General features: G+C 23.3%; 1 protein-coding gene across 12 annotated transcripts; it reads left to right on the top strand.

Moving 5' to 3' along the window:
* The first annotated feature begins 63 nt into the window (after positions 1-63).
* LOC122852497 (protein held out wings-like) lies at positions 64-27717 on the top strand. 12 transcript variants are annotated; one of them, XM_044152351.1, is made up of 8 exons: positions 64-1086; positions 12599-12732; positions 16347-16463; positions 17715-17855; positions 18079-18181; positions 18859-19170; positions 23104-23219; positions 26004-27717. In XM_044152351.1, exons 1-7 carry the CDS (start codon positions 960-962, stop codon positions 23184-23186), a joined length of 1017 nt encoding a protein of 338 aa, XP_044008286.1. In that variant the 5' UTR covers positions 64-959; the 3' UTR covers positions 23187-23219; positions 26004-27717. The 12 variants fall into 12 exon arrangements, with proteins under 12 accessions (XP_044008286.1, XP_044008289.1, XP_044008285.1 ...); XM_044152350.1 differs by having other exon boundaries at positions 205-1086; positions 17715-17858; XM_044152358.1 differs by having other exon boundaries at positions 216-1086; positions 18082-18181; positions 18874-19170.
* Positions 27718-27902: the final 185 nt, after the last annotated feature.

Raw genomic sequence — 27902 nt, 5'->3', positions numbered from 1 at the left:
AGGCATCATCTCTCTCGTATATTTTTTCAAGTGTGTATACTTCACATATGTATGTAACACATGCTAGGCGCCCGGCGCATTCGACACACATACACTTCAAAAAATAACGCATGCGCTGTAATGTTAAAAATATATATTTTATACAGTAGTGAGAGGTTAAAAATAACAAGTGGGGGGAATTTTATGGGGCCCGCAACACAGCGCCAAGACAGGTCGGCACGATTCAGCACACGCGGCTCAGTTGTGATTCGATTGTCCGGTTAAGTGCGCGTATTTTTTTTTTCTCAACTAAAAAAAAAAAAAAAAAGATAAAATAATAAGTTGGTTCAACAAAATCGTGAATACTCATAACCAAGAAAAAAAAATTCAGTCTCGTTAAGCGGATATTGTGGAGAATTTGTGTATACTCGTGAATAATAATATAAATCAAGAAAAAAATTAATTAATTAATAATAAATTTGAGGAAAAAAAAAAAAACCACAAGGAGAGGGAAATTTGCCCTCTACAATTTAACATTGCACATCGAAGCTTGAATGAGGATAGACACATAAAATTAAATTAAATTAAACAAAAAAAATATAACTTAAATACGAATCTTTTTTTTTTTTTTTTTTAATTTTTAGTATTATACAAATATATACACAGATACAAAAAAAAAAAAAAAAAAGACAGACGTATTACTCGTGCTTATCCGGACGTATTATTTGCGCACAAAGTGTACACATATATATATTTTTAACACACGCACACACACATATATATCAATCTGTTGATATTAAAATAATAATAATAATCAAGAGACAACGTGAAAATTTTTTTTTTTGTTTTTCATTTATATTTTTATGAGTAATAATATTTTGGAGTATTTCTAATTGTTGTTTGTTTTGATAAAGTATATTGTTGTTGTTTTTAATAATTTTTTTTAATTTAAAATACTTGTTATATAAAAAGTTTTAAATATGTGTGATAATACAAATCCAACGACGCAAAGCATAGCAGATTATCTGTCACAATTGCTTAAGGACAGGAAACAGCTTGCAGCTTTTCCAAATGTATTTATACATGTTGAACGACTATTGGATGAAGGTAAATAATTATTAATTATTTTTAATAATTATCATAATATTTTTTATCATGAATTTTTTTCAATTTCTTAAAAATTATTTTACTCATTTTACTTTATTTTATTTTTTTTTTCTTTCATTGTAATTTGAGATAAAAGATCATCCATCTTTTTTTTTTTTAATTTTTTTTTTTACTACCATTTTTTTTTTTAATTTTATTTCTAAAGTCTTGACAGTCATATGGGTTGTATTAAATGGGGGTCTGGTTGCTCGTTTCTAGCCAAATGTGTTTGCCAGGTTTTTTTTTTTTTTTTATTTTCTCTTATCAAGTAGAGACAAAATAAAAAAAAAAAGTAAAAAGTTTCTATACTTTTTTATAGTGTTTGATATGAAAAGAAAGAAATGAAATTAATTTAAATAATTGTATTTTACTTGGGAGAAATTATTTTTGAAAAATGGAGTATATTTTTGGTTTTTTTTTTTTATTTTTGCGACGCCCAGGATATTGTGAATCATCGTCGAGGCATGTTGATGATATGGCGTCACGTGGTTGCTCCAACTTGGACGCTCATCGGACCTAGTATTTTTTTTCAATTTTGCCGGTAAAATTATGCCATTTTTTTTCAAGACTTTTAATTGACAGATAAATTATTTTTCTTATCAAATATTATTTTTCCAATATTTTGAAATTGTGTGTGATAAGAAAATGGATTTGTCGGTGAAAAAATAATAATTATTCAGTTTGATAAAAAAAAAAAAAAATACATTTTTATTTATGGTAAAAAAAAGAAAGAATTTTTTAATGCTTTTTTTACAAATACCAAGGTTAAAAAAATTATTATTTGCGTATATTATTTGTTAAATAAATATACCAAGTTGAAAAAAAAAAAAAAAAAAAAAAAAGTACTACCTGGCTACTGCAATATTTATTTTTTTAAAATTTCAAATACGAATAACATTAACAAAATTATTTTCTTATTTTTTCAACATTCGTTATATTATTAAATGATTTATCTTGGAGGATAAATTTACGCGATTAATTAAGGTCAAACGGTTCAAAAATTATTTTTAACATTATTTTGATACTGTAGTAATTATAAACAAAAATAATTAGCTTCATTTGAAAAAAAAAAAAAAAAAGCTGCTTATTTTTCTTGATTTTACCAGTTAGAAAGAAGGTTTTTTTTTTTTAAAATTTTTTAGTGACCTTGTCAACGATGGGTTAAGATTTAAGTTGCGATAAAATTTGCTCCTGGTGGGAGTAAAAAAAGTGACGCCATGACTGGAATTTCTTGTAGGCTTAATGAAACTCGATTTTCAACTTGAACAACGAGTTGTAGAATTCTCAAGAATATTTCTTCTTCTTCTTGATATTTTATATTTTTATGAGCAATTTATTTTGATACATACGTCTATACAAAAATTATCGTGCGTAGATTTTTGTCTTGGCTGATTTTTTTCTATGTTATCAACGAAAAATTTATGACTTGAGTAAAATAATAATCGTGAACGATTTTCGGAGTAATCTCAGGATTTTCCTCTGTAATTTTAAAAACTTCTTGGTTGTTTTTTACGTGGGGTAGCTTAGTTCGAATGAATGAAACTTTCACACGAGGTTTTTTTTTAAATAACTATACTTGTATATTAAATTGTTTCTAAATTGTTCAGCCAATGAAAAAAATTAAGTCAGCTTACATAAGACTTCACAACCTTCATTTTTAGCATAATTTATTTTTAACACTCATTTTTAAATTTATATAATGCTTTCTATTATTATTGTATATATTTTATTGAAGTTTATAGCAATCTTGAAGTAATATTTACGACAATTGGCACTTAAACTATTTTATAAATAATTAAATAATTTTTAAAAATAAAAATTCAATGACGAGAAATGAAATTTCACTCGACACGGAATATTAAATAGCCTCTGGCATGGATCCCAAATTCTCCAAGTATATATTTTATTATCATTTTTAAAAATCGCGAATATACAAATATATAAGTGTTACGAGTGCACAACGGTATTTTTAAAAATTTTCTAAATGCAAAATATAACGAAAAAAATATTTCACAAAATTCTTTGATTAATTTTTCACTTGACTTATCAATAATTTCATTATTTCTATTATTTTTTAAAATTTTTAATCAATTTAAAAGTTGATTTTTAAAAAAAACAAAACTTCAAGGTTTTTTTATATATATATTTTAATAATTTATTATTGATAGCCTCTCAAAGTATAAGACATATAACATAAATATTAATTGTAAGAAGAAAAATAAAAAAAATATATAATTTTCTTGTTTTGTTGATTATATATTTGAAATCTCGTTGAACGAGTTTTCTTGGTGACCCAGTGGCGCGAATAGAATTCGCATCGAGTCATGCAAGTGTATAATAATTTGCATTAATTTATATTTTTAAATATAAATATAAAAAACAATAATACAAAAATTAAATTTATAATTGTTTTAAAAATCTATAAATATATTTAAATTATTATCGCATGATCTAATGATATATAAACAAAATAAATTAAATATATATAAACAAATTATATAAAATTTGATTGTATATATCGTCATCAAAACGCAGAAAAAGAGAGTTGGGTCCTCGACCTGCTTCACCCCTTTTCTTTTCTCTCTTTAATTTTATTTTGACTCATTTTATTCTCTCTGATCGTCCCCTTTTAACACAACAAGTACTCTCCTCTCTATATATTTTATTTGCCCTTCTCTTCAGCCGCATTCCTTCTTCTTTATTTTCCCTCATTCTTCCTCACCCTCATTTATTTTTTTCTCTCTTTTTCTTACACATAATGGCATCATAATAAGAGTGAGAAAAAAATAAAAAATTCAACAGCTAAGCAAAAGCTAAAGGCGCGTTGACTATCAAGCGTTGAATAGCTCAACTCTGGGCACTCTCTTGCCCCCCCCCCCTCCCACACACACACAAATACAACCCTCATCATAAAAAAAAAAAAAATTATAATACATATATACATAAAACACGCATACATATTTAATATTTAACACATATAGTCGTAACACACCCAGCTTTTTAAAAAAAAGCTAAAGAAAAAAACTCGTCTCGTTTTATATATATTATAACTCGGTGAACGATACGCACACGCGTGTATTTTTTTATATACTTTTTTATTATTATTGTTATTTTATGTCTCCTGGGCGGTAAACCCGTCTTTATACTCATGTGACTACTACTTGTATATCATTTTTATAATATATTTAAAAACATAGGTGTATTGGTGTATTATCTCAATGAATATATTTCTAAGTTGAAAGATGCTTGATATTGATACTCGGATATCAGTCATTGGATGCTGCGGTAATTTTTTTTTTTTTTTTTGCTCAATGATACATTGCAGAATTATTTTTTCTATTTTCTAATTTAACTTTTTTTTCTATGATGATGATGATGATGATGGGGATGGATTTTCTTTTTCTGATGAGTTTTAATTTTTTTTATTATATTTTTTTTTTTCTGTTGAAATGAGTTGTTTTGATTTAACTGGAAATAATTCTCGTTGAGATACTTTGCTCTGTAAAAGGCAATGACTTGAAGAAAACGCATACAACCAGTTCATGATATTATTTTTATTTTTATTGTATTACGGTTTTTTTTCTTTTTCTTTTTTTTTTTGGAGTTTGTTACTTCCTCTGATTCTCTTTATTTACTTTTTTTTTTGTATGATCATGTGTGTTTTGTACTTTAAGTTGACGGTGTTTTTAACTTGGATTACTAACAATATATGTAGGGTGCAGTTGAATGGACCCGCAAGTAGGCGGTAAAAACCGTTTGGCTCTTGCATGCAGGTTCAATAATTTTATTGTATATGTCGTGGATATTTGTAATATGAGTTGAAAAAAAAAAGCTCATTTTAAAAAATTATATATACTTTTTGTTGAATTAAAATTAAAATTCCTTTTTTAATTTTGATTAACTCTTTATTATTTTTTTTACTCCGAAATTTGCGGCTTATAAATGGTATTTTAAAATTTTAGCGATTTGTGAGTTTACTCCAAAATGTAAAATATAATTTTAATCCTTAAATGAAAAATAAATTCGTAATTAAAAAAAATATTAATAAACAAAAAAAATAATCAACCATGTGAATCACGTTAGTTTTTTAGTCGTGGAAGTCACAGCGAGTCAGTAGAAATGAGTAAGCTCCGTCACTTAATCGGTCAGTAAATAGCTTCTCAATTTTGCGTGTGTAAAAAAAAAAATAATAATTGAAAATTAAAATAAGACAACGTAATCGAGACACTTGGTGTTATTTATAATTCCAACCACGTAGAGAACCGCGTGAGCTCCTTGAACCTCACCGTCGATGAAATTAATATTAACAAGATTCAATGAATATATATATTTTTTCTATCTCAACGATCACTCTCTACTCACACACACACACACACACACACATTTAACAAGTATTAAAAATAATATATATATATTTTTTCCAACTAGCACTTGCATAATTTATTGAAAGGAAAATGTCATTTGTTCAGATAGTTTCATTGCAAAAATGTAGTTAAATAAATGAGAAAAAAAAATAGTTTCACCATAAGAATGTCAATAAAATTATCCACCTGTTTTTTACATATAAATATACAAACAAATAAAAAAAAATTGACATTAGTTGGATAGTTTAAATAATGCACCAATCGTGCTAATTTATCTCAAAAAGTTGTCATTGAAATTACTGGTGCAGCTTGAGATTGGTGTTTGATTGTTGATGTCATTGAATCATGTATCAACTCAAATTAATGACTTATAACTTGTTCAAAGAGATCCGAAATTACCACCCAACAATACAATATAATTCATTCATCAATTTTATATTTACTTCTTATTATTTAAATTAAATAAATTATACAACAAAAAATATACTTTTTATATACAATATAAAGCCTTGTGAAATTACCACAGAATGCAAATACAAAACACAATTTAAGTATTTTTAATAATTTTTTTTAAATTGAAATAAATCAAATGACTTCCTGAATATTATATTATATACATGTTTTGTGTAAAAATGACCACATTTTCCTTTCACTTTTGAGTGAAGAGATCCATTAAGGGTTGACTTGTTTGATCTTTGTTGCTTCGATGTAATGCATTCTTTAAAATAACTTTTCTTCTTTTTTTAAATCACCACATTGCAAATTTTTATTTATTTAAATTATAAATTAACATATGGGTTGTAAATAATATATGTCTATAGAAAAATATTTATTTTTATAATAAGACTTGCCATCTTGGAGCTTTTGTAAATTACACCAGCTCATTTTTTTTTTTGACCAACTTATATTGTTGTAAATTTAAATATAAAACGAACACCATCAATATACCGTTGCAATTTATATTTATTTATTTGAAGTTAACTTCTGTTCACAATTACAAATTAACAGAAAGAAAAAAAAAAATTTATTCTCATTTTACCTAATAGTTTTTCATCAATGAAAAAATTTTTTTTTACACTCCTTTTATTGATAAATAAATTTTATTATTTATTTATAATATTATTTATTTTTTAAAATATTTAATTATGTTAAAATATATATATTTTTTTTTAAATAAAAAAACTTACCAACGACTTCAGTTAATATATAATAAATTAAGTAAAAATAAATTTAAAAAAAAAATATATATATAAAATAAACTTGTCAAGGAAGTTTTGCAATTGTGAAAGTTGATTTTTTTAATTGCAAAAAAAATAAAAAGTAAATAATAAAAATAAAAAAAAAGTATCTATTGATAATCGTGACAGGGATTTTTTTTTTTTTTTGGTGAGGTTTTGTAATACTAATGTATTGTGTCGAGGATAGATCCGGTCGATGTCAGGTACTCCATAATAAAGAATACTTTTATTTTATTACTTTTTTTTTTTCTATATTCATGCGTGTGATGTCTGTTTGTTTCGGTATGTGTGACTATATATATTTTTAAATTTTGTACATCGTGTCTTGGAACGTTTCACCGTCACTTCTAAATAAGGATATACCACGATTCTCAATCGCCAGTGTCCTTCTTCACTTCCTCCAATAAATATTTAATTTTTATTAATTGCCTGATCATTATTAATTTCATTTCTACACACTATTCCAAAAAAAAATTATCATCCTCATATTTAATTACCAAAACTTGAATACTTTATGGTATTTTTTTTTTTTTTCGTTTTTCATTTTGAAAATTCGTGGAATCTCTTACCAAATTATCAGGCAAATAAAAAAGTAAATTTATTTTTTTTACTCTTACGATGTAAAGAGAGAGAGAGAGAGAAAATAAAAAAAGAAAATGAAAAAAAAAAAAAATGAGAAGACGAGGCCCTTTGAGGCCGATGACCGTGATGACCCGCAGAGTCGGCGTCGTAGAGAACTTTAGCTGCTTTTTATTTTTCATCTTCATCTTCATCGTCTTGCTCACTTTTTATTTAGTCCCTCTCTTGACTTCTTCGTATCCCAAGCCCTTTGCATTTTTCATATGGTAGAAATAAAAATTTCTTATACTTTTTTTAAAAATTTTTTTATCGTATCGTTCACTACTGCCTGAATATGGCTGAATATATATTTACATCAACTGTTTTTACGCTGCAATCTGTGTTAGGTAGTTGGCTGACTTGCCTTGGTATTTTTTTTTTTAAATTTTCGGAGCAGAACCTTCGTGTCCCTCTTTATTTTTTTTTTTTTTGCCTTTCCCCTTGAGCCCTGTTTTATATATTTATTTTATCTTTTCACGTTTCTTTTTTGGTTCGCCCTCTTGATGACGACGACCATCATCTTGGGCGCCTATACCCTGGACCGCAATTATTTGAAATTTATTTTTCATAAATATATTGCTGAATCACCTTAAAAATATACCTTTAAATAATTCATTTACTTTTTTAAATAAATTACTATTGTTATTATTTAATAATAATAAATTAAATCAATTTAAAAATAATTATTTTATTTATTTAAATTATTGAATGCAATTTTCTTTTTTAAGAAATTTTTTTTTTTCTCATTGACCTGGGGTAAAGTTAAAAACTTTAGGGGAGTTTTATTGACTCTTGGAATTTGTTGCGTATCTCAACACCCGCAGTGAAGTTTAAAGATGTTCTTGAGTGAAAAAAAAAGGTTTTTAGGTCCCCTTCTATTTTTTTTTTGGAGTCGAAAATAATTTTCTTCGAGTCTATACGTGTCGATGTGTCATGTGGGAAAATGTGTCCCTAAAAAAAAAAAAAGATCCTGTTTTCTAAAAATCATCAGACCATATTGAGCCCTTTATTTATTAATACCGTTAAATATTTTTTGTTTATCTTGCAACTAGATTTATTTCGACCCACAAGAAGCCACGTGTGAGGCGAAAAATAATATCTAAAAAAAAAAATATTAATAGTAAAACACTGGTATTTAGTTTATTTAAGGATTTTTTTTTTTTTCTAAAATTATTTTTATGGTTTTTTATTTTTATATTTAAGGATATAAAGAATTGAAAAATCATGTAGGCGTTAAAAATTATTTGAAATACTTTTAGGGCTCTTTTTTCCTTCGAAGATTTCTTTTTTTTTTTTTTTTTACCTGAAGAAAAAAAGATCTTATCATTAAACAAGGTGTAACAAAGTCAACTTTAAATTATTTATGTTGTTTTTTATTTTAAAACCAATGTTTATTATTATTATTATTAAATTTTTTAAATAACTAAATTAATACTTACTATTTTAAAAGTGTAAAAGAACAAAAGTTGATTATTAATTCAACTATAAATAACGGAAAATAAATTTAATAAAATATTTCATGTTTTATATAAATTTATTCATGACTCGATTAAATCATTTCCGTTTATTTTGCTGATTGAACACTAATAAAAATTTATACTTTATTATTATTTTTTATGTTGCCACTATTTAATTATATTTATAATTATTTTTTATTTTAAATATAACTTCCGTCGATCTGTCATTTCTGTGGTCATCAAACATGCTTTCATACCGGTTTTTTTTTTTTAATTTTTTCAATCGATCAATTTGATAAACAAAACCAGTTGAACAATTATCATAATAAATTATTATTATTTAATAATAAAACATGGTCTTTCTCTATAACTTCCCAACAACAAAAATAATAAGAATAAAATTCCTTTACAATAAATATTACTAATTATACACTTTAATTTATAAATTTGAAATATTTTTATTACATTTTTTTCTTTATTTATAACTAATTATAGTAGTAGAATTTTTTTTATAATTTTATTAAAATTATCACAGTCAATAAAACACCGATAAAAGTCCAATTGAGTGTCATTCAATTAGATGACGTAATTTTAACAAGATGAGTTTGAACATACCATCATCTTGCCAACTGACCCGCAATTGTGAATGCTACCAGCAGATCAAACAATTAGACAATTAAGTGTATTAGAAATTGAAGAAAATATTTTATTTTTTATTTTTACATATGTATTATTAATTTTTCAAACATTTTATTATTATTATTATTTATTTTAATATTTGTCTCCGCGTGGGAAACTCTGGCCCCCTTTTTCCTGTCAGGTACTTTGGTTTTTTTTTTTTTTTGGTTCCTTGAGTAAGAATCGAGGCTCTATAAAATGCAACTGATATATCGCTTAGTATATATATATTGTCGGCATTTTATATTTTTTTTATTTTTTTTTTTTTTGTTGTATTTCCCCCTTGTTCGGCCACTCAACTTCACGCAAGAGTCGCGTGCATTGTTATGTTACCCTATACAAAATAAAAAGGAAAAATGAATGGAACCTGTCGGACGCTCGGGTGTGGCACCTGTAGAATACCCTTAAAATATATTCTATGAAGAATCAAACAACCTGTTGATGAAGATTATCTAACATTTTTTTTTATTTTACTTGAAAAAATTTATTTATAGTAAATCTATTAATATTATTTAAATTTTGCTTTAATCAAATTGACATTAAGATAGGGATTTTTTTTAGAAATATCTGTTCTAAAAATAAAAGACTTAATAACATAATTATTAAGACAAAAAATTGTATTCAAGCTAAGAAGGGAGAAATAAATTAAAGAAATTTTATTAGAAAAATATCTAGAGATAATATTTACGTAAAAAAAAAAGTTGATCGATCAAGTTATTTTTAACATTTCTTGAAAAATAATATAATAGTGTATATAAAATTAATATAAAATTGCGAAATTTTTATTTTTTAGTTTTGTTAATATCCAATTAGATGTGTGATGCAATTTTAACGACACAAAATTTAGCTGTAAATCTTTTCTCAACAGTCATTTGTACAACGATTCGTTATATTATCTCAAATGTACAAACAAAAATTACTAAAGTTGATTTTATTTTTCACACTCGGAAAATCAATTGTGCAGCTGTTCTTTCCGGTTTTTTTATTTGTCTTATGGGATTTTACAAAAATATATTTTCATCCCCCTCGTAATTTAAATATACATTTTTACTCAAGTCCATTGACTTAATTTTTTTTTCTATTTTTATTTTCAACTGCATTTTTAAAATAATATTCTCTTATATATATTTTTTAAAATTAGATGCTTTTCAATTTTTTCAAATTGTTTAAAATTTAAATCTTCCAAGATATTATTATAAAAATAAATACAAAAAAACGAAAGAGAGAAAAAAAAAAAAAAAAAGTGTCGTGTGCATTTTAGTTGAATTATTTTTCTGGCAAAAAATCAGGTGTGTTAAAATTTGACACATTTTTGAATCGTGATATTTCGGAGCCAAGAGCATATACATTTCACTGTTGTAAAATCATGAAAAATTAGAAATAAAAAAATCATCTAAACAAGATAGACACCATAGTCAGCTGATGTCATGCTGCGTCGACTTGTTTTCAGTCTCACGAAGCGCGACGAGTCTGCTAAATGTAGCTATGATGTGTCATATATTCCAACACAAATAACAAATTTAAAATAATCACACTTATACAATTACATACAAACTGTTAAAACATATCATCATTCCATGACGTTCCATGAGACTCAAAGTTACTAGGCCATTGCCTCAAAAACTTGTCATCACAAAATTAATTTTCTCATTTCTTTTTTTTTTTTTTTTTTTCTCAATAATTTTATTATATCAATTTGCAATTTATATTATCAAATAATCATTAAATTTAACTATTGTTTTTAATATCTCAATCAATATGTCAACTACAATATAAATTTACAATAATAATTTTTTCTTAAAAATAATAACAAAAAAAAACTATCAAGAAAGTGGGGCATGATGAGATCATTAACCTTTTGTTATAATCGGTTCTCATGTTCACGACATCATCGATAAACAATGTAAAGGTACAAGCAAAATAAAATCTCATTATAAAAAATTAAAAAAAAAAAAAAAAACTGCAACATGCATGAACATAAACATTGTCTTTAGAAAAAAAAAAAAAAAAAAGTAAATAGATTATGTTTTATTTGAAGAGAGATTTCAATGCATTGGAAAATGATATTTTTTTTTTTTTTCTATAATTTTATATTATGATTATTTTTGCATAATGTATTCTTGGGGAAAAATTTTCACAGTGGTGAGGTGGAATATATGAACCACGCCCAGTCATTAGTTTTGCAAAAGGCCTTGTGCGCAGTCGTGAAGACATGGCATCATCATGAGAGAGAATAAAATATATATAAACCAGTATATATGTATAATGAAATTGAGAATATTATTATTGCAATAATACGCCCTCAGTGAACATACATGCACATATGTTGAAAATATATATCATATATATAAAAAAAATAACATCTTGGCATCGAAAAAAAACACAACGTGTATTTCAATTCGTCACTCGTTATAATTTTCCTTTCAATTTTACAAAGTACCATTTGTTTATGTCTTTGTTTTTTTTATTCATGTGCACTCATCAAGCTATTATTTATTATTAAAATAAAAATTAATTTGATCGTTTATCTGTCTAATAAAATAACATGTTATTGAAAATACTAGACAAATAAATTATATTGACAAAAAAAAAAACACATTGATGGAGATCATGGGGTATAATTGTGGCTCGTATATCAAGGTTTTTAATGACATCATGTCATCATCATTGTCATGCTATGATTGGTAGATGAGGGACTGACAAATGCATTTTATTTTGACTTGTCAAAATATATATTTATAAATTAAACTTGAGTATATATATAAAAAAATAAAAACTAAAATAACTAATTTTTAAAAATACCTGAATATAGTTCATTATTATTTTTATTATTAATGAAATAATTTGTACTTGAATTAATTACACATATATGATTACTCTACTTTGTGTCAAGGACAAAAAAAAAATTTACTCACGTGAGGTAAATTCAATCTTGATACGATGCGTGACGTTAATTTATTGCAACGTGATTATAAAATTTTTTTTTTTTTCTTTTTATTATAATTTATATTTTCTCATTGATGCTAGATATAAAAATTATAAAATATATAAATTTCGTTGTTTAAAAAAATGATTTATTATTTTAATATTAATTTTGTTTTATTGTTTTTAATTACAGAAATTGCAAAAGTACGAGCGAGTCTGTTTCAAATAAGTGGAGTTAAAAAAGAACCATTAACGTTACCAGAAGCTGAGGGAGAAATTACCACATTAACTGAAAAGGTCTATGTACCCGTAAAAGAACATCCAGACGTGAGTATATTTTAACAGATGACATTTTTTTTCTTTATTTTTTTAATTAAAAATATAATAAATAAATAAACTTGTATTAATTTTTGGAGTATTATTTATTTTTTTTTTCTTGAACATTTAAAATTATTACAAGGAAAAAAAAATGAATTAAACTATATATATTATTATTTTTAATATACCAGTTGATGATTATAATTGAAAAAAAAATATATATACATATGCGTAGGTGATGGAGAGTTAGACATCCGCCCACAAATAATCGACTTGATAATTTTTCGACGATAAGCATATACAGACTGAAAAATAATATATAATAAAAAAAAATTAAATTCAAAACTATATATTCATATAATGTTTTTAACAGTCTTTATTAAAAAATTTTGTTTTTTTCTTTTCAAGTCATTAACCCTATTATGGGTAGCTGTTTTAATCATTATATGTATCAATTACAAAATTGATTATCAAAGCTATTTAAAAAAAATTTATTCCTATAATAATATTATATAACATTTATTAATATATTATTTTTCATGAGTAAACTTGATTATTCATTTATTTTTCATGTATATTTTTGATAAATATATTTATCTTGTTAGTGACATTTTAATTATTTTTTTAATGATTTTTAAAAGTCATAATAGTAAAAATTTCGTGAGATATTGTTAGGTTTTTTTTTAACAGATAATAAAATAATATAGTAAGTGTAAATAAAAGAGTTTTAAATAATAAGAAAAAAATTAAATAAAAAAGATCTGTTGCACGATGAAAATGTGTGTACAGCCAAGGAATTTATTTTGGTCTTGTGACGAGAATAGAATGACGAGAATTGCTACTGAAGACGCACCTCCTACTCCGTAACTGAGCCACCACACGACTTCGTAGTTTTAATATCGAGGCTAAATGATTTTTAAAAAAAAAAAAAAATATTTTATTATCATCCTAAAATTATCCCTCTAATTATAATTACAATGTTTATTCTACCCTTGTAAATATATTAATCTGTTCAAATTAATTTTAACAACAATTTAAAAATCATTAAATTTATTTTTTTTGTTTTTCTTTTTTTTTCATAGATGATATATTAAATATTATAAATGATTTTTGTCACGGTGTTTTTGAGATATTTTTTAGACGTCATCTAAATAACTATCCTCGTTGTATATATAATTTTTTTTTCTTTTTTAAATATTATTATATGCGACCCCAATTCAAGAAGCTTCAAAAAAAAAACCTTAAATTTAGCTTATGTTAAAATGCAAAATTGGTTCACTCATTTTTTATGTTTATTTATTTATTTAAATAATATTTATCACATGATTATTTAATTTTTTAAAATACCCAAGTATTTAAATGAGTTTCACATAATTTTAAAATATATTTTATCAAGTTATGAAATAATTTTTATAACAATTAGAACATCCAAGTATTCTTTGTTTGAAAATACAATTTTTTTTTACATTAAAACAATTATGTGAATATTTTTTTTATCATAAAACTACTGGCATTATTATTATAATGTGATTTTTTTTTTTAATTATACATCGCGTTTGCTGCCTTATTTGGAGTTTTTATTAAAAATTTTACATAAAAAAAGCCACTGTATTTAATACAAAAAAAAATTAGAAGATTTTTATGAAAACCAAAGAATAATTGGATAATTTTTTTAATCATTGGATCATCTTTAGAAGACCCTTGCAAGTTTAAAATTTTTATCAGTAAAATATCATGATTTTTTATAGATGCAATTGACTGTTAAAAAATTAAAATAAAAACGCGATTGATAACATCTGGAGTTTAAAGTATGTTAGGCATTTCGGTCGATTAATTTTTCTCTGATTTTTATGCTTCGACAGTGGCACTCCTTATCATTGTCTTCAACCAACTCAGGTCGAGGACAATATTCTTCAGTAATATCATATACCTTTTTTTATTATATATGATTTAAATTAAGATAAATGCTATTTTTCAATATTTAAATTTACAATTATTATATTATATAAATAATAATATTTGATAAATTTAATATTATGCATTTGTGTGTTGGAGAACCAGATAGACTTTGGTAACTTTATTTTTGTTACTCTAAAAAAAGCCGAACTGGATTCCACATGTGATCAAATTTCCTTCGAATACAAGAAACTCTTTTTTTATTTTTTTATTTACACAATTTAAATTTTTTAAATATATCTTTTTTTAATTTTATTATTTCTTGCAAAATTTACATTCTTTATATACGTGTGTGACCTCTTGAATTTTAAGTTATAAATCTTATAGACGATTTTATAAATTTTCCAAAATAAAACAGTTTAAAAAAAAAACCACCACCCACTCACATATAATAACACGTTATCATGAAAAAAAATGAAAAAGAAAATATAATCTATTTTAAAATATAATCAAATTTCATTATTTAAAATGTTATTTTAATATTTCATGGAATTGCAGCAATTGATGGCTGAAGTGTTTGATCCTGGTTATTGTTACAAATTCTAAATATATATTTTATTTATAAAATAAAAAAATATATATATAAATTGAGTGTGTGAGTGGTATATATCCATGATTATTTGCAGACGTGTTTCTCAGCAAAATAATATCTAGAACCACTTAGAAAGTCATCGTCACGATTTGTGTTGTGAGATCGAATCATGCAAACGGTCTTTTGCTAAAGTTGATATTCTCATGTCCAATAGCATCAAATATAAAAAAAAATAATTTTACAATAAAAAGCAATAACAACAATACTAAAAGAAAAAAAATAAAATAAACCACATAAATAATTTTTTCATTACTATTTATTACTAAATTAAAAAGTAATTATAAAATTTTTTTTAATAATTACAACAAATACGACAATATATATCAAGTTTAATTTTTTTTATAAATAATTAAAAACTCGTTTTAATAGTAACTATTAACAAGTTTTTTGATTAAAAACATCTTTTATAATTTTAAATTTATTATTATGTTTTCATTTTATTATGATAAAAATAGAAAAATTAGTTGCATATAAATGAGAAATAATATATTTTTATATTTAACAATTTTAAATATATATTTATCATGCGTAAGTTGATTTATAATCTAGCATAAGACGATTTCTCCATCAGAGACATCAGCGGCACCTATTATAATGACGGGCGCTCCTTAACTTTGTGGTTTTTTAATTTTATTATAAATATTCCCTTGAAGTTAACTATGGCCTCGACAAGTCACTGAGCCTTACTTCATATCCTGAATTCAAACGGGAGCACCAACTATACATAAAGAATTGAAATAAAAAAAAAATTATTACATCTACATTTATAGTTTATATAGTCAACAGTTAAATAATTATTACCTCATATTGTAAATTTTATTAAACAAAAATTGTACTATTTTATCGTCTCATTTGTATCGTGGAATATATAAATTTTCAAATAATAACAACGTTTAATTTTTGATTAAACAATTTACTTGTTTTCTTATCATGATATACACACAATAAATCGACCACCCAGAAATCCATTAAATTTACTATTTTTTTTTTTTTTTTTCTACCAACTATTTATGATAAATAAAAAAAAATTGTAAATTCATATTATTTATAAATATATGTATTTTTTTTATTACAGTTTAATTTTGTTGGGAGGATTCTTGGTCCACGTGGAATGACAGCAAAACAACTGGAACAAGAAACTGGATGCAAAATAATGGTGCGAGGAAAGGGTTCAATGCGAGATAAAAAAAAGGTAAATTATAAAAAAAATTATATATATATATATCCAATAATACATACAGAAAAATAAAAAAATAAAAAAACAACTTTAACTTGTGATTCTCCATAAGTGGATGAATAAAGAAAGTTGCTTTGACATGAAATATAAAAAAAAAAAAAAAAAACTTTTTTTTTTCTTTTTAAATTAATTCAAATAACAAAAAATAAATAAAAGTTTGTAATTTTTGCCAAAATAAGATACTCAAGTTACTTGTAATATTTATTTATCTTGTCATAAATAATTCACAATCATTAAGAATTATATTGCAACAAATGACCAAGCGTGAGATCACATTCACATCTAGATTCTACGATAGGTCTGTTGGATAAAAAAATTTAAAAAACATTTTTATTGGACACAAATAAGACTGTACTGTTTTATGTCCATATTCGGTTTGGAAATCGTTCGAATCGAGGCCTGCATACTCTGTCACAAATACTTATTTGTACGTGTGTGTATAATAATAATGCAAAAAGAAAAAAAAAAAAAAAAAGAGTAATTGTGTACGAGTGTGTATAGCAATCATGATCGGTTTAACACTTGGTTGTTTGTGTCTCACGTACTTAAATCGAAAAATGATCAAGTTGGTAAATAACATAGTATATACCTGTCGTAGGAAAAATCATTACTGGTTATGGTCTTGATATAAGGACGAACAAGGTACTGGTCATCGACTTATTTATACATACGTAACCCTTTTTCTACAAACTTACTCTTTACTCAATATGACATTTCGTACTTTTCCATTTATAAATAAAAAATTTTTTTTTATTTTTCATACAGTTACGTTTAAGTATCGACATTTATTATTATTGTTAAATAAATAAAATTCAATTTTATATTTTGCTTGAAAATATTTTATGTTTAGTTTTGCTTTTGCAAATATTGCTTTAAAGATATTCAAATTTATTGGATCTTTTTTTTTGTTTTAAATAATTTAATAAGGTGTTTATTTTTTTTTTTTTTTAAATTTATTTATAAATGTTTTGTCTATTATTTTAAATATTACTATTTTTAAAAATCATTGTTTTCAAGCTGCGCTTGGCAGTCATGTGAAAGCTATTGTAAGTACTTAAGAAAAAAAAAAAAAAATGTTTAAGCAATGTCTTGTGTGAATTTAAAAATGTTATATTTTTTTAAATGGTATAATTAAAAATTATTTATTAATTGTTTTTTACTTTTAAATATTAAAATTTTTTAATTTTTTTTTTTTCGTATAAATAGGAAGAACAAAATCGAGGCAAGCCAAATTGGGAACATTTGACAGATGAATTGCACGTGTTATTGACAGTTGAAGATACTGAAAATCGTGCAACTTTAAAACTTGCTCGTGCTGTTGAAGAAGTGAAAAAACTACTTGTACCCGTGGTGAGACAGTTCCAGCTGAATTAATCAAATTTATAATTAACAATTACATTTCTTTTTTTTTATCAAAATAAATTTACAAATATATTTTATTTTTTCTATATTTATTACATTAATATTATTAGCAATTTGTCAATCAAAAAGATAATAATAAAATAGAAAAAATAAAATAATAGTGTTATTAAATTTATCAATTTATACTGACGATGAAATAAATTATTAGCAGGCTGATGGTGAGGATGAATTAAAAAAAAGACAACTCATGGAACTTGCTATTATAAATGGAACTTATCGAGACTCAAACACCAAAGTTGCAAATCAAGCAGGTAAATATTAATCATCAATTTATAATATCAAAATAAAATATACAATTTTTTATTTCTTTTTATATTCTAAAAATCACTGTTTTAAAATTCATTAATTTGCACTGATAAATTATTATATACCTCAACAATATCATAACGATGAAAAATCTCTGTTAAAGATATTTATCAATTGCAAGCTGCACGCGATCAACCAACATTATATATACCTTATTTTTTATTTTATATTTTATATATATGCTTTTTTTTTTTTATATTTTTCAATTCTCATGTTCGTAATTGTGATTACACTCACGATAACTTAAAAGACCCCTGGGAACCAGCCTCAAGTATTTTCATAAAAACAATGGCAATTTTTTTTTTTGGTCTTATCTTTTATTTGATTATCTACTCAAGGTGTTTGCAAAGCCTATATCTATATAAATTTAATATTTTTTTAAAAATTATCATGTAAATAAATATATTTAAAACAAAAAATATATTTACCCCTTTTTTTTATGAGAAAATAATCAATCAAGTAATTTTTTTGTTTTTTTAAATTCATCAAATATTGACTATAATTTATTAAATTATTAAAAAACAGTGATTTAAATTTCAAAAGAAAAAAAAAATGTATTTATATAATAAGTATTTAGTACGTCAAATTGGGATAAGAAAAAATATAAAACAATGATATGTAGCTTTTGATATTGCAGTATGTGAGGAAGATTGGAGAAGAGCAGCAGCAGTTGCAGCTGAAACACAACGTTTATTACCAGGTCTTGGTTCACAAATGAGACAACAACAAGCACCACTTGGTGCACCATTGATATTATCACCAAGAATATCAGTACCAACAACAGCAGCATCATTATTAAATGGTTCAGCTCCACCAGGTTCATTATTATCAGCTGGTGATCCACATGGTTTAATTTACTCACCATATGCTGATTATGCCAATTATGCTGCATTGGCTGCATCACCATTACTCACCGAGTATGCTGATCATTCTGGTGGGTTATTTGCTCGTTGACGCTAAAATCATGAGCCCGAATTATTTGCAATTATTTCTTTTTTTTTTTTTTATCTAATACATATTTATTGTTTTTGTTTATTATTTTTTTTTTATACAGATTTTTAATAGCTTTATTATATTTTTTTTTTAAATTGTAATAATAATTACATTATTTTGATAATCAGTCTCGTTTCCGTCCTCTCTAGTTCATTATTTCGGGTGGAATCGGGCTCAAAATGAAAAGAGGAAAGAAGAGACGAAGCAGTACTATTTATAATTTAATATTATCAAATTGAAAAGAAAAAAAAGTAGAAATATATTTATAAAGAGAATATGATCATGATGATGTTTGACATCATGATTAAAATGATATTATTAATTTTAAGATGAGACTTTAATAGTTATTTAAGATTTTAAAAACAGAAAAAAAAAAAAAAAAAAAATAGTTGAAAAAATCAGTCATTTACTAGTCGCGTCGTAATTTTTTTTTTTTAGATGAATGATTTTAATAATCTTTGTGGACAGATTGAAATAAAAAAAAAGAAAAATATATTTTCTTTTTTTTTTTAAACTGGTTATACTTGTGTGACGTGGATTATTATTTTTTATTTTATGCGTTTTTAACACGATTAGGCATTGCTAGTCTCTCAAAGTTATTCGAATAAAAATTTTCCCCATTATTTAAAAAAACGAAATTATATTTACTCGAGCATTATCTCTATATATTTCTTTTTAAAAAAACAATTTTTATATACTTATTTTGCATAATATGCTTAAACTAGCATCGAAAAAAAAAGAACAATTTAGACTATTTAAAAAAAAAATCATGAGAGTTGCTTGGTATTATAAATAAAATATTTAAATAGCAAAAAATTATCGTTAAAGTTAAATTTAAAAATCAGCTTTTAGTAATTAGTAAAATTTTAATTGAGGAATAAAAATTGTATATTTAAATAAATATATATATAAAATAATAAATTGAAGGTGCGAATACTCGACCCCGGGCACACCCCAGACGATAGGTAAAATATTCCGTTAGTTAATGTTTAACAAAATCAACAAGCCCGAAGCATCCGTGCGTCCGCAATATTATACTTACTAACTGTAAGTCAACATTTTATTTTTATTATTATTATTTTTTTTTTACATATACCAAACGGAAATATATTATGTACATGTACACTTTTATAACGGATTATTGTACACATATACAGTATAGAGACACAGATTATATTTAAATGAAAAAAAAAATATATTTAAAAAATAAATAAATTATAGATATATAAATATATGAACGCACATGGGGCGTCCAGTCATGTGGCACATTAACGTGCATTACTCAATGCAATAATAATCAAAGGCCATTCATTTATTTTAGTGTCAATTTATATTTAAAATATGGCAAACAAAAAAAAAAAAAAACATCAACTTTATTTTATTTATATGCTTAAATATATTTTATTTGTATTTATTGAAAAATATTTATAGAAATCTAGTATTAGCATAATAGCTCCTTTTTTTTCGCTTATTATAACCGTGAATTTTTTTAGAATGATTTTATATTTTTTTTTTTTTCCATGACGTGCAACAATTTAACGATTTGCGAGAGACGATTGTAATTAATTCGTTTTTTTTTTAATTATTATTATTTAGCGGTGAGTTATTGGGATTTTTTTTTGTGAATTTAAAATTATAAGATTTTTATTTTTAATAACACGTGCTTTTTTTTTTTTTGTAATTTTATTTGATAGATAATGGGTAATGGTTTATAAACTTTGGTACTTTTTATTTTTTATTAATTAGATATTGTTTTTTTTTTTTTTATATATTTATTTATGTTATTTTTTTTTAATACGCACTTACAAAGTAACACTACAATTTGAGCCTAGAATCTCGAGTTCAATGAGCTCTCAAGGGTTTCGGTTTTTTTTTTAAAATATTTTAATGATTGAAATTAATTGTAAAAAACCAACTTGACTAACTTGATCGGTCCTGTTTTTTTTCGACTAAATCTTTAATTTTTTTTAACATGTCGCTTTAAAAAAATAAAAAAAAAAAACCTCGTTTATTTTTGCTACATAACATTACTCAATTCAACTACCATATAATATTAATTTATCATTTTTTTTTTTTTCATCTCCAGTGGTAATTAAATAAAAAAAATTAATAAACTTTCAAGAAACTAATAAAAATTAATTCACAATAATTTATTATATATATATTTTCGCAACCAAAGTGAAGAAAGATTATTATTATTTTTGTTTTTTTCTAAATGAAAGATATATGTTATAAACGACCGGTGATAGGTAGGCTGTATAAGTAGGTTTTTTTTTATTATTTTTTAAACAGTATAGATGTTTTAGGAAAAGTACCCAGGGACCAAACGAAACAAGTAAATTAATTTAAAAACAAAAAAAAAAAGTATACAAATTATTCAAAAAAATATGGGTGGACTGATGGTTCTAGTGTAAATTTGTAGATGTTAAAAAAAGTGTAATCTATGTTTTTAGAAAAAAATCCCATTATAGGCGAGAGACTTGCAAAGGGGTTGTATAAATATCCAAAATCAAAGTTAATAAATTTAATTATTATTAAAATAATTATATAGAAAGAAAAGGAAAAAAAAATCAGCAGCCCAGTGCTGATGAATTGAAAAATACTCATTTTTGATTTTATTGATTATTAATTATTAAAAGTGTTTGTTCTTATTAAACAACACTATAATTAACAATTGTACATTTTATTTTTTTTATTTTTTTTTTTTTTTGATATTATTTTATACAATTAAATTTTATTTATCTTTATTTTTTATACAAAATACACAATCAAAATGATGAGAAAAAAAAAATATATATCTATTTAAAATACTCACAATAATAATAATTTTTTATTTTATTATTATTTAAATTAATAAAATAAAAATTCAGGATAGAATTTATTTCATTACTTATTCGTAAATGGCTGGTTACATTTTTTTTTTTTTTTTCTTTTACAAGAACAAATTACCTGATATAAATTTTTTTTTTTTATTTTATTATTTTTCATTTTTTTTATTTTACCATTAATTTTATTGAAAAATCAAAATAGATTTATTATAACTTCATTCTTGCATAATAATAATTAAACTATAAGAGCATAAATATAAAAAAAAAAAAAAAATGAAAGAGAAATATATAAAAATAATTATTACAACAGAAAATTGTTTTAAATCTGTTGACTTAATTTAATTTCTAGAATTTTATTATTACATTTTAATTTCAAGGCACATTCAAATGACTGTCGACAGTGGTGATTTAATAAATCATTATGTAATAAATTCATTTTTACAAGAATTAACATATTTCTTGTAAAAAAAATTTTATATATATTGCGAAAATAATAAAATAGCAAACTTCATATCCGGTGATTTCAGAATAAATTTAAATGATTATTATCGCTATATGAAAATTTTTTAAACAAAGTTAAATCATCAGGGTTAAGCCAGTGTGTTCAAAACAAGTCTGTTTATTAAAATTGATAAAAAAAAAAAATTAGAAAACTAGTAAATTAGTAAATACTCATTTAAATTTTTTTATAAATAATTTAATTAATAATTAATTTGAAAAAAAGCTCTCTTTATATTTTATTGAATTTAAATTTTTGTTTTTACAATTTAATAACAGACTTGTTAATGAAATAAATGACAAAAATAAATAAACATATTTATAAATTAATCAAGAGCATAATGACAAAGGATATTTGCGTAAAAAAAAAACATTAAATAAATAAAAACAACCAATGAAGCTGAAATTTGAGTGGAATAAAAAATCATCATATCATCATATCAATTGTGCTTAAAGACTGCAATAATTGAACAAAAAAAAAAAAATATAAACAATAAATAATATTTGAAAAATTGTATTCACGAATAATTATATGTTGGGGTGCACAGGTGCAGCAGCCGCTGCGAAGCAGCGTAGGCACCTTGGTCAAATTCGCGAGCACCCTTATCAAAGGGCTGGCGCTCTGTCGTGAATTCACGGAGAGTTAATCGCCAATGCGGGAAAGGTTAGTTTTGCATAAACCTATGATTTAATTATTTTTATTATTATTTTTTATTAAATAACTGTATTCGCTTAACCAATGTATGAAAAGAGTTGTGCATTTATTTGTCATTGTTTTATCAAAAATAATTATAAAAAAAAAATATATATATAAATTATGATAAAACAATCGTTTAAAAATAAAAGCAAACTCATTATCAGTGTACCTGAAATTAACGTCCATAGATTTGGTACTTGTTTCATAAGAAACAATATTTTTATTAATATTATTATTTTTTTTTTTTTAAATTAAATACAAGCAGTATTGAATTAAAAAAAAAAAATCTTCTAAAAATTATTATTATTATTTTCTTTAATATAACAATATATATCATACATTGGACAAAGCAAAAACAGTAAAAATTTTTTTTAAATATCAAAAGAATATTGAGTGCCATTAGTTGGTCAGTTTAAATAAAAAATTTAGCTTATTTTTTTTGTTGCTATTATTTTTTGTTATAAATTCATGCAACTCCCCGCCCCTAGGTCTAAGCATTAAATGCTATTACCTAATTAATATAGGATGTATGAGAAGAGGTCATTCGATTCTTACGTGTGTCCACCAATAAAATCAAAATATTTAAATTAAATTGAGACAATGTTGTTGGGGAGTATGTGGGTGCGCACCTCCCCACATCGACTAAATAAAATGAAAATATATATTATCTATATTGTTTGAGGATAATAATTATTGTTAATTTTTAATGCCAGCCCAAAAATAAGTTGGTCACAAAAGCAGTGTGGTGTTGGCAAAGGCAAAATATTTAATTTTTATTTTTTCTTTTTTTTTTACATACTTATATAATTTAAAATAATGAAAAAATAAAGAATTATTTTTTTATTATTTTAATAAAATTTTTTAATATTATTTTATTGATCTTCCAGGAAAAATATAAATATTTTGCATTTTTTTTTTTTTTTTTTTTTGTTAATTTGTTTATTTTTATTATTAGTTTTATTTTTATTATTATTATATAAATTTTATTTATATATTATTTTTGAATTTTCTTTTGGCAACTTGTGCCTGTGGAACATTTATTGACCTTCCATTTTTATTTTGTATATATACATATAATTATTATATATATATAAACAAAAAAAAAAATAGATAAAACACAAATTTATATGTCATATATTATTGATTTGAATATTTATATGAAAAAATAAATAAAGAAAATGTGAAAAAAAAAAAAAAAAGAAAATAGAAAATGAAAAAAAAAAGGAAAATTGTTTGAAATTATTGCAGAGGTGGTTACGTGATGCGACGCAAGGTTTTCATATCTCGAATAATCGATGTTGATTAATTATTATTTATTTGATTTTTTTTAAATATAAAAATAATCGTTTATTCGAGATTAAATTCATCAGGCGAGTTCAAAATATCTAATTTTGAAAAATGAAAATCAAAAAACAAAAAATAAGCTGTGAAACTTACGGTCTATACCCAATTTTTCTAATTTTTATATTTTTCACGTTAAACTAACAAAAAATTAAATAAAAAAATTAAAAAAAAAAATTAATAAATTAAAATATAAAGTAATTTTTAACGTAATATATAATGACATCCTATTTTATCATCTCATAGTTACTGCACAAATATTGCACCATCTTAATAAATTAATTTATAATATAAATAAATTTTTTTTAAATTAATTTTCAAATAAATAATTCAAACTAACAATAATGCTCCACATGGTCAAGTTGACACTAACGTTTATTATCATATAAAAATACTTATATTAATACTGTTGATTAATACAATGACAATTCGTTTAATATAGTTTATAAAAAAATCAAAAACAATAGAAAAAAAAAAAATACATACAATGCTTCTAAATATTGCCTGGAAAACATGTATGAATAGTCCTTTTTTTTAAAATTGCTCACGAAAGCCTCTGACACCCGCTTGCTGATGGGATAATAAATTAATAACTTTATTTATTATTTTTGATTTTTTTTTCTGTTAAATTCAAATTTATAATAATTATTGTTAATTTGAATTTAAAAAAAAAATACAACAAATTAACTTTAAATAATTTTATATATAAATAAAATTATTAATTTTCGTTTTTTTTTTATTTTTTTTCAAAATAATAATTGTCACTTGTCAGAGTGTTACTGCTATGTTGGTGGCAGGTGCACACCCATAAAATTACCTCTAAAAAAATTTATCAAAATAATACAACGTAACTACCTTAAAATCATTTATTTATTTATTTTTAATTAATCAATGATCTCATGCATTCCATTTTTTTGTCTGGTTGCATCTCATACTTGAAAAAAAAAATTAAAAAATCCTAAATCTTTTTTTAAAAAAATGACATTTCTTTAAAAATTATAAAAAATAAATCATACTCAATTATAAATAATTCAATAACAAAATTGTAATATAAAAAAAAAAAAAATATCTAGTCTCTTTGACCTGTCCTATGCGCGGGGAGATGAAATAAAATAATAAAAAATTTTCATAACATTTTTTTAAAAATGCTTAAACACTAATAATTATTAAAAAAATGGTATGCAATGCTTCGTATTAAACAATAATAATAATAATAAATAAATAATAAGCAATCATAATATATACATAATGATATCTTTGTTGATATAATTTATGTATTAATTATTAATAATTAAATTTTAAAAATCATAATCAAAATTACTAACAAACTGTTTTGTTTTTTTTTATTTTTTTTTTATTTTTTTTTTTTACTTCTTTCTTGTTAACCCTGGTTGTCCATGGCCAATGTAGGCTTGGAGTGCTAACAATGGAATCCATCCACCCCGTGCTAACACCTGGACTACGGACACAGCATCCGCGTATGAATGAATTCGTCAACCCGCAGCCAAGAGAGAGCCTTCGTCGTACGCGCGTCACCAGACCTCTTCGTCAAGCCTAAATCTATATCCTTCATCCTTTAAATCCTATAAATTTATTTTTAATTATAAAATATATATATTTATATATATAAAAATTAAAAAAAAAAATATATATAAATAATTTACACTAATAATAACACTCAAATAATCATGAACACTAAATGGTTTTTTTAAAAAAACCTACAAATTATAAAAGAAAAAAGAAAAAAATCTATATATTTATCATTCATAGTTGTATACTATTTTTATAAACAAATAAATTTTTTTTTTTTTCTATTATTTACACATACATATTAACACACAGTATGTGTAAACATTAATAATTTACTAATTTTGTTGTTGAAAAAAAAAAATAAACATATATAAATCAGTGTACTTATACCGAGGTGGTAGTAATTACAAAAAAAAAAAAATAGCACCATCGTTAAAAGTGCAGGAGATTTTTAAGAGAATAATTAATTTGTTAAATAGAAAAATATTATATAAAAAAAAAGTGTAATAATGTAATTAGAATAGACGATCATCTGCTGGGACAAGCGAGTCTACGATCTGGCTTAACAAGTGACTCAGTGTGGCTAATTTTCTATTTAATAATTATAAGAGTTAAAAATGAATAGATAAAAATATTAATTACAATTATTAAAAATTTGTATTTTCGTAGATTGGTTTTTGTTGCTTCAATAGTGATATTGATATTGAAAATATAATTATTACAAATGAAAAAAAATTTTAAAGAAATAAATACATAAAGAAAAACATAAATTAAAAAAATAATTTAATCATATTTAATTTGTGATTAAAGTGCAATACATTGTCGAAAAAAAAATAATATATATAAATATAAATTATAAATACAATATAATTGTATTTCATAATGAATAAAATTTTTGGATAATAAATTATAAATTGATTTTAAATATAAAACACAATATAAATTTTCTGTTAATTTTGTAATTATAATGATGATGATGATTATCATGATCTGCCGGGGCAAAGCAACGAGCTAAAAATAATAAATGGATTTATCTATTGTTATCATTTTTATTTGATAATTAAAAGTAATAATTATTTTAAGTTATATAAAAAATAAAAAACTATGTTTAATAAATAATAACATAAAAAAAACAAAAAAAAAAAAAAAAAAATGATAATTTTATTAATCAGATTTGTAAAACAAAATTACGTACAAGTGCAGTTATTAATTTGTGTGTGTTTATATTATTACTTAATTTTAGAGATAATAAAAATCAAAAAAAAAAAAATTATATCAATTGTTAAGAACAATTTAAAAGAGAGTAGAAAAAATCGAAGAAAAATAGTAAAAAAAAAAAAACAATTGCACGCACACAATCTGCCATATATAGTTTAATTTTAAGAATTTATAATTTTAAAGTTGATTTATAACAAATTTATCATGTGTCCATTGTTTACTAAACTGTGGTAATTTTTATTAATATTATATTGACAATTTATAGGGTGAATTATTGTTAACAAAATGGTAGCTCGTCGTTCATGTAAATATAAACATTTTTCGCTGAAAAAAAACAAAGGCAGTAGATTAAAAAAAAAGAAGAAAGAAAAATAAATAAATGGTCCATCAACACTATCATAATGGACGAATGAAAATCAAAGTGATCACCAATCTACTTAACGTTACAAAAATAACATAAATTCACCAGATAAAAAAATCATATTTTTACTGTTTATTATTATTTTACATAAATGTTGACTATGTACTAATGTTCAATATCATTTTTTTTTTATTTATAGT

The sequence above is a fragment of the Aphidius gifuensis genome, linkage group LG3 (genome assembly GCF_014905175.1).
Source record: "Aphidius gifuensis isolate YNYX2018 linkage group LG3, ASM1490517v1, whole genome shotgun sequence".
Lineage (NCBI taxonomy): Eukaryota > Metazoa > Arthropoda > Insecta > Hymenoptera > Braconidae > Aphidius > Aphidius gifuensis.
Note: the sequence above shows the minus strand (reverse complement) of the source record. Positions and strands in the feature narration are given on the sequence as shown.

What these genes read in the sequence shown, in the direction of transcription:
- LOC122852497 (XM_044152350.1), top strand. Translation starts at nt 960, where the DNA reads ATGTGTGATAATACAAATCCAACGACGCAAAGCATAGCAGATTATCTG. An exon ending in CAAAGTTGCAAATCAAGCAG is followed by an intron (nt 18,182 to 18,858) that starts GTAAATATTAAT and finishes AATGATATGTAG; the next exon opens with CTTTTGATATTGCAGTATGT. An exon ending in CGAGTATGCTGATCATTCTG is followed by an intron (nt 19,171 to 23,103) that starts GTGGGTTATTTG and finishes TGGGGTGCACAG; the next exon opens with GTGCAGCAGCCGCTGCGAAG.